At 34.6% G+C, this 14,486-nt stretch overlaps 1 protein-coding gene across 19 annotated transcripts in view; it reads left to right on the top strand.

The window, feature by feature from the left end:
• The window catches only part of RALGAPA1 (Ral GTPase activating protein catalytic alpha subunit 1), a 112,676-nt gene that overhangs the window by 50,241 nt on the left and 47,949 nt on the right, over positions 1-14,486 (top strand). For 18 of the 19 annotated variants that reach the window (XR_005860044.2, NM_001277453.3, NM_001277452.3 and 15 more), the window contains 12 exons: positions 571-723; positions 1,945-2,138; positions 2,268-2,366; positions 2,475-2,630; positions 3,799-3,927; positions 4,851-4,976; positions 5,684-5,742; positions 7,220-7,328; positions 8,397-8,507; positions 9,462-9,530; positions 11,583-11,717; positions 12,236-12,419. Coding sequence is in view for 18 of the 19 variants with exons in the window: in NM_001277453.3 (NP_001264382.1) it covers positions 571-723; positions 1,945-2,138; positions 2,268-2,366; positions 2,475-2,630; positions 3,799-3,927; positions 4,851-4,976; positions 5,684-5,742; positions 7,220-7,328; positions 8,397-8,507; positions 9,462-9,530; positions 11,583-11,717; positions 12,236-12,419 (1,524 nt within the window). In the remaining variant the exon portion in view is untranslated. The remainder of the gene's footprint in view (positions 1-570; positions 724-1,944; positions 2,139-2,267; positions 2,367-2,474; positions 2,631-3,798; positions 3,928-4,850; positions 4,977-5,683; positions 5,743-7,219; positions 7,329-8,396; positions 8,508-9,461; positions 9,531-11,582; positions 11,718-12,235; positions 12,420-14,486) is intronic. The other variant, NM_001277454.3, reaches the window with a different exon arrangement.

Here is a 14,486-nt window from a genome sequence, read left to right as displayed (position 1 = left end):
ACGCTGCCATTCGAAAAGCTTGTATTCTTCCTTCAAGGAAGTAACATTCCTCTAACTATATATAGAACATTCCCTCCATACAGATTTTCTGATCAGCAGATAAACATTAAAAAAATATCAGTCCCAGGTTTGAGCTTTGATTTTTAAATCAAATTGCACACATCTATAAACCTGCAAAAATGGTTGTTTCAGCAAAATTTCTGCTTAAATCCTTTAGTGGGGAGAAATCCATGTGAAGGAATGTGTAGAGAAATTTGACTGATTCTGAGTACTGCAAGTGCTGCAGAATACATACATTTAAAATTATTTTGATTGAAAATAGAGCTCTGTTAGTCCATTCACCTGTCTGATTTTGATGTTCATCTCTTGCCTTTCCTGTATGTAATTTGTTGTCTCTTGGAGCACCATTCACAGGGAGATCTGATTGCAGTTTTTATATCATTTTCTTTTTAGGCCCAATTTGTTATATAAAAGTATTTAAATTTTCTCTTAATGCTGTATTTAGAAATTTCAGTAGCTCAAAAGAACAGAAAAGGCTTTTAAGGTAACTGTTAAAAATTGCATTTGCAGGCTCTGAAAGTGCTTCTCCAATTCAATCTGCTCTTGGATCCCGATCACAGACACCCTCTCCTGCCACTCTTCATGCAGATCATATTGAGCAGAAGGATCTGCAACTGGATGAGAAGCTCCACCACTCTGTTTTGCAGACGCCAGATGACCTAGGCAATATCTGGAATAGAAAATATAAACCTTTTTTTCCTTTCTTTCAAATGCAATATAGTGAAGTAGATAGTATCCCATTAGCTGTAGACAATCCTGTACAAAGCTATTTCATCTGCATTTTTCAAAATATTTAATTGCAGTTATCTTCTCCAGAAAGCAAATTAAAACCTTTCTACGTTTGTCTTGCGTTTCATTGGAACTATTAGCAGTGGATTTCTAGCCAATGTATTTATAACTGTTCTTTTTGATACATAGAGTAACCTAGCATGTGGTCCTGCCGTGGACAGTTTTATCATTAATGTACAAGTAATAAGACCTAATTTTTAAGTAATGTTATTATTTCTTCTTTTCCCTTTAATATTTATACAAGTTTTAATTTTTTTAACTATCCAAGTTATTGAATTTTAGAGTACATTCACTTTGTAAACACAAAGTTCTCATTTCTCCCATGTTCAGTCTCATGGAAATAGAAGAATGTCTGATGGGTATTTTAGACTCATTTTTTCTTTAAAGTAGCCTACTGATGAACACAGATACCATCATTTTGCTTTATACTTTGAAATCTGCAACCCAGAAACCATCAGTGTCTCTACCACAGTGGTCCAGATCTTCAAATGAAGAGGCTATGAGATTAGGCTGAATTTTCATTTTGTATGCCTATGGGAGCTGCAAGATTCTGATGCTGAGGTGTTTTTAAAACCTATGTGAGAGGTACAGAAGGAAGAATGTGGATACTTTCTGCTTTAAAACTGTGGTTCCTTAGGTAGTTTGCTTTGGCTGTTTAACCACATCAAATGTGAGCCATTGTAATGTGAGCTTTCTTTCTACGGACAAACTGGAACAAACAGATCTTCCACCTAAAAAGGACTGTCCATTCATATAATGCGTAGAGATAATGTGTAATGATGCATAGAAAGAACTAGGTGAGAGCTGAACTGCCACACTAAGTTACTGAATTAGGGCTCCAGTAGTAACCTTGAATGTTACTTATGGGCAAAATATGTAAGAAACAAAACAATTCTTCTAGAGAATTTGAAAGTAGTTACATAGTTAAACAGTTTCAGTTTTTAGGTGGCTTAATGGGTAAGAAATATCTTACTCTAAAAGTCTGATTTTTTTTTTCTCTTTCAGTTTTAAGGAAACTATTTATGTAATAGTTCTGGCAGAATTTTTCTTTCTGTAATGACGTAGATCTCACTGTGCTTTTTTCTTCCTCTGCAGAAACTGGTGAATTTCCCTCAGAATGTTGCAGTGTTATGGCTGGGGGAACACTTACAGGATGGCACGCAGATGTTGCTACTGTGATGTGGAGACGAATGCTAGGAATTTTAGGTGATGTCAACAGCATCATGGATCCAGAGATTCATGCCCAGGTTTTTGATTACCTGTGTGAACTGTGGCAGAATCTGGCCAAGGTAAAAACAAAAAACAAATAAAAAAACGGAACCTCTTATCCAAGCTGATTCAACAAGGAAGGATTTTCAGAGGGAACAACCGCCACCTCATATATTTCCCTTACTTTTATTTTATTTTAATAATTGCAGATAAGAGACAATCTTGGTATTTCAACAGATAACCTCACTTCACCATCTCCACCAGTTTTAATCCCACCACTGAGAATTCTAACACCTTGGCTGTTCAAGGTAAATTTGAGCAGTAAGCAGTGAAACAGAAATAAAAATATGTTGTTACAGAAGTGTTTAATTTACTTTTTTCTTTTATGAATAATCAACATTTTTTTAAAACTGTAGGCAACAATGCTGACTGATAAATACAAACAAGGGAAGCTACATGCTTATAAACTCATTTGTAAGACAATGAAGCGAAGACAAGATGTATCTCCAAACAAGGATTTTTTGACTCATTTCTATAATATAATGCACTGTGGACTTCTTCATGTTGATCAGGTAAGCTTAGCTATGATGTTCTAGTTAAAATGAATAGTAGAAATAAAAATGAAATTGTTTTGTCAGAAATACTGGATTTTTAGCTGAGTAATTCAACTTCTCCTTTAAAAATAGCTATGTGACTGGTACTTTTTCCAGGCTTTGGTAAATGGCCTATATGTTCTTCGTTGTAATCAAAAATGCTTTTTTGTAGTCCATTTCAAGCAAGTAAGAGGACAGAAAAGGTTTTTTTTTGTTTTTTTTTAACTGATTGTGTGCTACAGACTGAAGCAGGCCAGAATGAAGGAAGCAGGTATCTCTAATGTCTTCTGGTCTTATTTGCTCCCTGATGCAACTGTTCAGCTAATGGGAAAGTAAATTGTCATCACTATATGTCTGGCGTAGTTTATTTCTACATCAGGTATAGAAACTAGCAAAGACTCAGAGGAGTAGATCTTTCTCATATGTTTTAGTATGGACAAGTCTGAAAATAGTACATCGCTTAAATGCTCTTTTTAGAGATTCATGTCACACGTGTGACTGCTTCACTAAGTCTACAATTCTATAACTTAGTGTGTTGAATAGCTATACACCAGCCGTGTTATACAACACTTAATTGCAATTATGTCTTTATATTATGATTCCATAAAAGACAGATAAGAAGTTAACACCTCTTTTAATATTATACAAAGGTGACACTTGTTGAAGAGGATTTAAGCATGTTGTTAAGAAGATATGAGCAAACTTACCTGATGGAAAGTTACACTGGGAGGGTTAGAACTAGATGTTCTTTAAGGTTCCTTCCAACTCAAAGCTTTCTAAGATGCTATATAATAGCTGGTTATCTCTCTCTCTGTTCTGTAACTTATTTAAATGAATTGTTAATCATTTATAAAACTCTTAAAATCTAAATGTTAATGACTTAATACAAAGTTGGTACAGTAGTGTCCAAGATTAAATCGATCTATAAAGTATACTATACTTATATTAAGATGAGTATACGTATGGAATTTATCTTTTTGTGCTACTCTTTGCTCAATAATGAAAACTAGAATGTTCTAATGGCCACAGTGAATTTGCATGCTTTTTTATTCACAATTTTCTGTTCAATATCTGCCTTTTTTTCATTATTTGTTCATGTTCTTGACATTCTTTTCCCTTTTTTTTTTTTTATTCTTCCTTGTATAAGGATATTGTCAATACAATCATCAAGCACTGCTCTCCTCAGTTCTTTTCACTTAGTTTGCCTGGTGCCACCATGCTTATTATGGATTTCATTGTAGCAGCAGGAAGGGTGGCAGCTTCTTCTTTTCTCAATGTAAGTGTTCAACAGTTCATTCTCATTAATGGGCAAGTCGGAAGGATTTGAGAGAAAACTGAGCAATATTTTTCCTTGACTGGGGTGTTAATTTGTCCTAAGAAGTTAGTGTAACAGCAAATACAGACAGTGTTTCATTCTAGCACACTATGCATGCAAGTCCTTTATAGAAAATGTAATGTGAAGAATACCAAAATTGCTGTTGAAACAGTAATTCTAGAGTTCTAGGATTTATGATTGCCATTTATCTGTGCTTTAAAATGTTTTTTTAAAAAAGTGGTCATTTTGACTATAACTTCATGCTAGAAATATAGCTATATTTACACACACATACACACTGTAATGACTTTCATACTTGAAAACTCCTGAAAACTCTATGTCTGATAGTGTTGGCCTTTTTGGATATATCTCTGATATAGCACCTAGGCATCCTCAGCGTCTTACTGTAATGCTGATTGATTATCCAAGTGCTGTTGACCTTATGTGACTGTGCTCCTCAAAGGTCCGTAATACTCCAGTCCAGTTGTCAGTGACTTTTGGTTCTTCTCATATAATTCACCTCTAACTACTTGTGAAATTCAGTTTCCCTTAAGGCGCGATCAAAACTGATCTTTGCATCTTTTTATGCTCTTGTCTATCATGTCCAGCAATGTTAGCTGTCCAGGCCTAGTTACTTAATCATTTTTCTGTAATCCTAACAAATCCTTCATTTCATTTTGGCCAGCTTGGAAAATAGGCATAGTGTGTGTACGAGTAGCAATCCACTAGGATATAGTCTCAGTTTGCTCAGCTTTAGAGGATTTGGAGAAGGAAAAAAAGAGATAACTGTAGAGTTTCAGCCATTGTTCTTATTTAAGACAGCTAGAAATGTCATCTTTCTGACTGCAATAAGAATGTTTCCCCCTCACCTGTTTTTCTTTCAGGCACCAAGAGTTGAAGCTCAAGTTCTTTTAGGATCTCTTGTCTGTTTTCCCAATTTATATCATGAACTACCAGCTCTTCACCCAAACATTCCTGACATAGCTGTGTCTCAGTTTACAGATGTTAAGGTGGGAAATTTAAAGACTATTTGAATAGTATTCTGCCACCAATTAAATTTTAATACGATGATGTTCCAGGAAATAATGACTAAATTTTTGCACAAGCTATTTCAAATAGATCCTATAAAATATTGTGAAACATTATGCTAATAAACTTACTGAGTGTTTACATAAACTTTGGTAGTAACCTGCAGCGTTAGGGATATTTTGCTGCAGTCCAGTCAGAATTCTCCTTGATGTCATTTTTAAGGCCCTGTAGGCACTTGTTGTATGGGTACTTCCAAGGACTTTTTTAATTAAAAGAATTTTGATTAGGAAAAAAATCACTTAATACCTGCCTCAAGGTAACCAGCAGATGGATGCTTTCTGTGATGCTTTGTGACTATTCACAGAAGGTAGCTACAGGATGGCCGTTGTTTGTTTGTTGAATTTTTTTTTCTTTCTTTTATTTTTGCCCCATGATATTTCATGGAAATGTGTTGGATGAATCAGCAGAAATTAGTACAATAACCTGTGAGGTATTCTTGATATAGCACAATAATGTACTTCTGTGTCAGACTAGAAGTTGATTTAGTGGCAACAAACAGTTCTGACCACAGACCTAGAGAGCCAGCTAAGTGATGTGCCTGTCTGTGTCATAATAAAATTCTAATTTTCAAACATTTCATGTGATTGTGTAATTGGCAAACCAGTGAGCATTTTCCTCTTTGTTTTAGGAGCTCATAATTAAAACTGTGTTAAGTTCAGCCAGAGAGGAGCCATCTGGTCCTGCAAGGTAGGTCATACAAAAAGAGCTTCTAAATTTGCAGTTACTTTTATATACTTTACTATTTTGAAGAAGGTAAATTAAAGGTTGTGAAGTAAAACTTTGTATTCTATTCATGCTTTTCTTCACTACTATCTAAACAGTGGTCTACCATTTTAATTCAAAATCGTTTGTAGGTAGCTAAGCTGCAATCCATCATATTTGAGAAGTCGTGGCAGTCTCATGAAGTTCATGATATGTCTGGGTAAATTTCATCCTTGTCTGCTGCTTCGACTGCATTCATCTGAATATGATTGATTTAAAGAAGTCGATGACTAGAAACTTAACAGCAAAGTTTTGTTACCGTTAAGCAAGGTATCCTTTATTGGCAGCACTGGGGTAGCATCGAGATAACTCTGCAAGAATGCTCCCACAGTTGATCGTTCGTGAACAGGTTATATTTTCACGTGTATTACGTATTCATTACATTTCCAAATTCATTATCCTATCCACCCCCAATGGTTGCCCAACAGACATAGCCTTATTTGGCGATCTTCAGTGTCATCTAGCGTTCTAGCACCGTGATGGTCCACTGTCAGTCCACTGTTAGTCCTTGGGGCGGTCGTTTACTTCCTCCCAACACTCCTTTTGTCCCAAAGATTGCTGTGGAATGCAAGGACAATCGAGAAGTCTCTGCACACACAGATAAGGAAGACAAAGGGGAACATCTCGATGCTGTCTGTCACATTGTTGGCATTCCCTTGTTGCTGCTTTTGCCTTGTTAAAGCAGACCAGCTTTACATGTCTCCTCATCTACAATACTACATCACAGTTATCATACAGTGGTGTTGCAAGCAAGAATTAACAGAATATTTTGTGTAATTACTTCTTGAAATCATTCTTTACACTTTCTTCTATTTCCAGATTTTAAAGGAGGAAACAATAAAAGTTATTTTTAATATTTATTCAGAATCCATACAGTCTGTAGCATTCATTTACTCCTCTTCTATTCATCCTTGATGATTGCCAATCTGAAAATACTTAAATATATGTGAAGAAATAATGTACCCCTCTCCCATTTGTTTGTCTCAGAAGCTCTAAACAAATATGAACAAACTCACACTGGGTATGATGACTTTCCACCACAGTTTTTCCTTTGTCTTAATAAAATACTTTTTAAAGATAAAATATCAATATTAATTCAAGACGTTAATTCAAGAAATTAAAATATTTAAAAGTGTTAAGAAAAATATTTTAAATCCATAAGACAAGCAGAGATGCAGGAGTTCTGAATTGCTTTTTGATTTTTCAGTTAGTTCTTCCTTCCCTGTGCCTTGACAGAGGTAGCTGGAATTTATTGTTTTTTTAAGTTACAGGATTCTAAAGGTTTTTTGGTGTAGGAAAACACATTTATTAGGCTTTAGCAGGGCATATCACGAATATAAAAAGTGTGCATATCCTTGTAGCATGCCTTTCAAGTTATTAATCTTCCAACATTGTTTTGCAGATGTGTTGCTCTTTGCAGCCTTGGTATTTGGATCTGTGAGGAGCTAGTTCATGAATCTCATCATCCTCAGATCAAGGAAGCATTGAATGTGATTTGTGTTTCTTTAAAGGTGAGAGACTAACTTTTTTATGATGTATATTACCTTGACCACACTAACAAAATCCCATTATCCGCGCCTGCTCCCTACAGTCTGTGTCTGTTCACTTCTAAATTTGCGAGCCATTGCATTACATAGTATAGTTTCTCAGACCTCACCGCATGTGTAGAGGTAGGTACAGTGCCTACACCGCATGCATGCGTAGAAGCACTGGAAGATTTGTGATTCCCTGTGGTGAAGTTCCATACTCACTCCCAGACAAAGTCACTCAGGCTAGAATTTGTTAGAGAGAAAAAAAAGGAAAAGAATCCAAAGACTGATCAAGAGTTTGCATTAAAGTTTATGTGAGTAAACTACCTGTTGAAGTCTAATTTTGGGAATAGATAACTTGCTTTTATGATAGAACAGGAATTAACTCAAATCATGTCTACCTTGACCAACACAGTAACAGTTCAGGAGCTGTTTAAACCAGGCTCCTGTGCAGTAATGTTTCTCAACATTTAGAGGAGTACAGAAAAGAGGAGAAATATAGAAGCCTGAGTGCATTCATTTCCATTCAGACAAGTGCTGTACATAGCAGTCACTAACAAATAACTGAATGATTTGTCTCACTATTTTTAGTACTATCTTGTACATTAGATACTTGATTGTTCACCTACCTCAGTTCTCAAGAAAGAACTCTGATTTCAGAATCCTGGGTTGTTTTTTTTGTTTGTTTTTTGTTTGTTGTTGTTGTGTTTTTGGTGATGTGTCAATAATAATAATGCAGGTAAGAAGTTAATTTGTTTGTCCTGGCTTCATGGTATTATCCTAACCATTCTGAGGTTAAACTTCTTTCCTGTTTCTTTCATTCTGTGCAACTTACTTGTCTGATCCAGACCTTGGATGTTAGCTGATAACACTTGTTTAAGATTATAAGTCATTTCTTTTATATTTTGCAAAAGTTGTTTCTCCTGTAAATGAGTACATAGGAACCATATGTTGGATTAATTCCATCATTGGAATTTCTGACCATCTCACCACCTAACATACTATTATGTGAAGTCACAGTCATCATTACTGCATTGTGTTTTTTTCTAGTTTCCGAATAAGACAGTAGCTCAAGTTGCCTGCAGTATGCTGAATATGCTGATACATTATGTGCATAGACTTCAAGTGTATCAAGCTGATTCACCTTTAAGAATTATTCAAGTAAGTAATTTATTTTTTTAAAAGTAAGATATATTTCATTAAAATTAAAATACCGGAGTATTGACAAGTGTGTTTCACAAAATGTGAAATTGATATTATCTTACTGAACATCAACGATATGGGCTCACGTAACACTTACTGACTGACTGCAGTATTAACATGTAAAATGACCTTAGCATGTTTTTTTTCTCCAGCATAACTTCATCATTATTTAGATGAGCATATTTTAAATTAAGTAAAGTATTTTATATTAGATATTGGCAAATATATATGTTTAAGTTTAGTAAGAAAGCTGCTATTTAATAGGCATCTGCAATTGTATTTTGCATATCCATTGATGTGTCAGTATAAAGCAAATATATTTTTCTTTAATGCACTTTGAATAACAAGGAATTAGGCTATGCCCTCTGTGAGTCTGAGCAGAAAAAAGATAGAGGTCTCCCAGGTAACCAGAAAGGGAATTGTGTGGAAGCTTCTTAAAAGGCATAAGGATTTCTCTGCTCCTGTGCAGTCATATTATTGATTAAATGAAAGGAGGTTGTTTACAAGTTCTAGTATTTCAAGAAATAATGAAATCAGTATAGTCCCATACACAAACCATCAGGATCATTCCTGCACCCTACAAATATGTGGAATCAAGTTCTCTTCCTGCCTGTATTTGGAGAAGCCATGTAATTACACTGAACCTAAAGATTTTATGATACTATGAATTTATGTCAGTCATACATAACATTTTCCTGCAACATCTTCTCTGAAATTCAAGTAAAGGGGTTGGGGTTTTATTTATAAAATAAAAAAAATGCCAAGAAATACTATGATTTGTCTCAAAATAACCTAAATGTGATTCAGCTACGAGTCTAGTATTGTGTCCCAGTTACCTTCTTAAAAAATCACTTGAAACTTAAATACTTTATTATTTCTAGTTGTAAAGAAACTATGCTGTATTTTCTCCAGATTCTGATAGCTACAATTACCCATCTGCTACCCGGTACAGAAGCTTCATCCTATGAACAGGACAAGAGGGTAAATATTTTCGTTTTTATTTACAAATAACTTATAAATGTGTGACAGTTTTGTTACAAAATTTAAGATATTCCTTTAAAGCGAGGATCCAGCTTTCTAAATATAATGCGGTATTGTCTTCCCAGACTTATGACAGTATTCTCTATGCAAATGACTTTCTGAAATTTTAGCTGAGACATATGCTTTTAAAATTAATTGAAATAGATTGCTTTCAGTCATTAGGAAGTCTCCTGTCTTTTATCCTTAAGTTAAGCAAGGTAGACTTTTCAAACTTGTCTTACAGTGAAAATATATTTTCAACTTCTTAGGAGTACATTTCAAAATACTCAGAAGGTTGTGAATTTTTATTATTTCAAGAAAATTCTTCAACAAGACAGATTGTAATATTCAGATGAATTTGATTGTTGACATCCTTCAAAACAATTGCTGTCTTTTCATATTTTTAGTGGATCTGAGTCCCCTGTTTAAGATGGGCTCTTTCTTCAACCATCTGATACTCCATCATGCTTTCTGCCTCCAGAAAGTTTTGTCTTTTCTGAGTTATGTAGGTTGCTCCAAAAGTAATCCCTCCTATTTATTTCCAACAGATACAAGGAGTGTAACAGTGCTGTTTAATAGATCAAATCTCAACTACAAAATAATGCTTTTCAACATAGTCACTACCATTATCTATGCATTTTCAGTGATGAACAAGATCCTCCATGCTGTGCTCATAAAAATTTGCACTAGCAGAGGTAACCTGCTACCACCACTACTTTTAGAACAGCCTTTGTATTTGGCTTTGTCCTTGGACTAGGAGTCCAAGAGCTGTGAGACACAGTGGTCATTTAAATTTTGCCCCTTCAGTGCAGTTTCTCTATGGAAGCTCTGTCCTTCTGGACTACTCATTCCAGTTAGAGCCACAATTCATATGTTGATCATTTTGGTCACCAGATCTCCATTTCATCTCTCCCCTTTGCTTGAGAAGTCAGTAGCTGTTGTAGAATATTGAAGTATATCACGTTAACCACCTTTCAAGCTGAGGATGCTTCCCATGAACAAAAAAAATTCCCCATGAACTAATGCTGATCATTTTATGCCAAATACTGCATCAAAAATGTACCAAAAATATGTTTAAATATTTTGACAAACTTAGTCCTAATGGCTTTCATAAAAATTGTTTTGATGTAAAAATAATTGGAGTCATTCATTGTTCAGTTTATTTTATGGTGTCTTTGTGAGATGAAGTTGTAGTGTGTTATGTGAAATTATTATGGTGTTTATGCATCTTTTATTAGTGAATTGCTTAGGTGGATTTTCTTTGAAAGACGTACATTTGGAAAATATTTTAGAGAATCCTACATCTATTTATATGAGTTTTTTTCTCTTCCACAGCTAAATTTTAAAAATTAAAAGTAAACATTTTTAGTAAGTTATTAATAATTTGGTGTGTGTGTCTTAATCTATCTCTGTTCTAGCCTTTAAAAATATCCTCTAGAGGGAGTTGGTTCTTTTGCTGACTGAGTAGCGTACAATAGAGAAAGCGGTTCTATTACTGTCAGATAATACCTCATGCTGTGTAGCAACATGGACAAATTGTGAAAGAAATTCTCTATTATTTATAAAGCACTAATGTATCTGAATTTGTCCACTTTTGTGTAATCCTTGATTCACTTTAAAGTGAGATTTACATTCAGAATGGTATGTCTGCTTTAACTTGAATGTATCCAATTCGTCATTTTGTAAACAGTGTCCTGCAGACCAATTCTGAAAAATCATGGGTAACCTCATAAGAACTGTAGCCATTTAAGACTTGTCATGATGATAAACTGTTGTATGGATAATCTTTGTTAAATATTTAATTATTAAAATAAAGCTAAAATTTTTACTCATTTTATATAGCATTTGAACATACAGTGATTTTTAAACAAGTGTGACCTGTAAATTCTGTGTAAGGTTGCCACGTTCTCTGAATTGAGAAAAGAAAGTAAAACAGAGAAATAAAATGCAGTGATAACTATGAGGTAGCAAGTGCTGTTTTAATTGATTTCTAATTGGAAGTGTTTGTTACAGTTGGTAGTTTCCTTACTTCTGTGCTTATTGGATTGGATAATGGCCTTGCCATTGAAGACCTTGCTGCAGCCTCTTCACGCTACAGGAGCAGAAAATGATAAGACTGAGAGATCTGTTCTTAATTGTATATATAAGGTGCGTGTTTCTTTACTTGCTAAATTGGAATTTCTAGACACGAAGAAAGTGTCAGCTTTCATGAAAACAAAGACAGAACTTTTCTATAAACTGACCTCATTCTACCACTGAAATTTGGAGTGCTGTCTTAGATCTTGTATGTTTTGTAATTAACTGTGTGATCATTGGTATGTTTGAAATTCTTAATATTGTCTTACCACTTTGTGATTAACTATAATAGATTATATATGCTATACCAATAGCGGACACTTGTGTTGTAGAAGACGAGTCATACATTTAAGACATACGGAGATGTAGCTTTTACATACCAAACAATTTTCTTTTTAGTAAGCAAAGTTATATTTACAGATGTGGGTTTGTTTCTGTAAATATCAAGCATTTAAAATTTCCGGGATTTTATCCTGCCTACCTACTTCTAACAAATTAATTTCAAACTGTAAATAAAAATAAATCTAATTTCTTATAAAACCATCAAATAGAAGTTTCAGTAATGTGATGAAATCCTGTTTTTGTTCTAGGTTCTACATGGATGTGTCTATGGATCTCAGTGTTTTAGTAACCCCAAATATTTTCCCCTAAGTCTTTCTGATTTGGCATGTGTGGATTACGATCCATTTATGCATTTAGAAAGCTTGAAGGAGCCAGAACCACTGCATTCTCCAGACTCAGAGCGTTCTTCTAAACTTCAACCAGTCACCGAAGGTTTGTCAAACTAAGTACATTTTATTTCAAAAAGGTTTTAACCTTGTTTTCCACTACTGAAGTGCTTGTTTAAAGTGTAAGTTTTACGTCATACCTTGACACTAGGTAGCAACATAATTTTGAGCAATTGCTATTTGATTAACTGAAATAAGTATCTTCTGAAGAACATGAAGATCGGTTTGATGTGGATTCTTCTGTGCTCTGTATCAACAAAAAAAAAAAATGACTATGGGAACATGAACAAGCATTATTTTTCAGTATACTTTCAGTAACATTTTTTTTTGCAATTTTCTTTCTTTTTCTGAGAGAATTTTGGACTTTTTTTTTCTTTTCTAAGCTTGCAATATTTTAAGCTTGCTGTTATTTTTTTTTTTTTACTTATTATACTTTGTTGTTGATCTCTTTATGCCTTTAGAAGAGAAATTTTCTCTCATCTGCTTGAAACCTTAAGAGACCTGGGAATTAACTTTTTCTTCAGATCTCAAAATCAAAAATAAATTGAGAAACTAAGATACAGAAGGGCAGTATTATACCGCATATCTAGTAGATATGAAATGGCTACATTGGGAAGAAAATTGAAAAAGATGAGATTAATACAGGCACCAGAAACTCTGTGTAGTGCTATTCTCCAACCATATTAAGTTGTTCCATTTAGGCTTCCTTAAAGGTATTAAGAACCAGATAAATGCAGAAGCTCTTTGTAGCAGCTGTGTGCTAACAGCAGGTGATTTTGTGGTCTGTAGTGACTACGTGCTGTTTTTTATGTAGAGAAAATGGCTAATCATTGTGCCCTTGTCTAAGGCATGCTTCATCATCCTCAAGTACTTTTTTGGCCAAAGAATTCTAAACATAGAGCTGTCCCCTAATAAGCTCAGTATTGGATTGAACAAGTCTGATTTGAGAACTATTGGCAGGAGGAGCTGTAATTATTAAATTTACTGAAGAATGAAGCAAGGTACTATGGTTGGCTTTTTGTCAAATGGCTGTGGTTCTTATTAGTAAAAAGTAATCATCTGCTGGGTCAGAATGAAAGAGGCTTCGAAAGATTCATTCTGTCCTAATTACAGTCTCACCTGTACATATTATGTAAAGCTAATATTTAAAGCATTTGCCAAGATTAACTTCCACCGCATGTTCTATTACAGTGTGGAGAATTGTAGTAGCTTTTTATGCCTGGCATCTTTTGTATTCTATAATAATCTGTAATTATGGGTTTGCAGCAAATGCTGTGTGGCTTGTTTAATCTGACAATCTGAAAAGACAACCCTGAATAGATTTCTCTTTAAATGAATGCAGTTGCACAAAGCCTTAGCATCGATATCTACATTTCGCATTTCCGTATGTGATCCGTTCTTTTATGATTTCTTGTTAAATTTCTAAATAAAAGTAATTTCAGGTGTTGCTTTTCTCTGTCCAGATAAGTTAAAGAAGCCCATATGTTTTTAAAGTTTCAGAGCTCTGGAATTTTAAGTCAGTTTGTGAAATTTAGTGGACAGATGACAGTGCTATAATGCAACCCTGGTCTTGCAACCATGGCACTTCTAGCCTACAGTGACATTTTATAACCCATCACAAAACATCTGTTCTCTCTGGCATTGAGGGGTGTAAAATCAGTGTGTAGTGATTGGTCTGGGACTCATTCAAGAAAAGAGGAGTCAGGTAGCACAAACTAGCAGCAGAGTAGTATACCAGTGGGTCAACTTCTTATTTAGTAGTGTACAAGTACTATCATATTTTTTTTAAGACTATGGAAACAGGTAAAACAACAGTTATAGGGAAATCAAAGACAAGATGGGGATTGATAGACTCTTTCCTTAGATCACGAGCAAAAGTGAAAGCACTGGAACAGCATTTGTCTAAAGACAGGATGCTTTTTATCAGTTGAAGAGATGACTGACATACCCAGTTATGCCTCTCATTGTTCAAGGTCAGTCGTTTTAGAGCTATGTGTCAGTTCGTTTTATGGACACTTACCCACAGTATGATGCCCACAGGATGAGACAAATATGTGGGACTTTCTATGATACAGCTGTACAGTGGGGACAAGATCTATTCAGAGGTTAGAGC

The sequence above is a fragment of the Gallus gallus genome, chromosome 5 (genome assembly GCF_016699485.2).
Source record: "Gallus gallus isolate bGalGal1 chromosome 5, bGalGal1.mat.broiler.GRCg7b, whole genome shotgun sequence".
Taxonomy (NCBI): Eukaryota; Metazoa; Chordata; class Aves; order Galliformes; family Phasianidae; genus Gallus; species Gallus gallus.
Note: the sequence above shows the minus strand (reverse complement) of the source record. Positions and strands in the feature narration are given on the sequence as shown.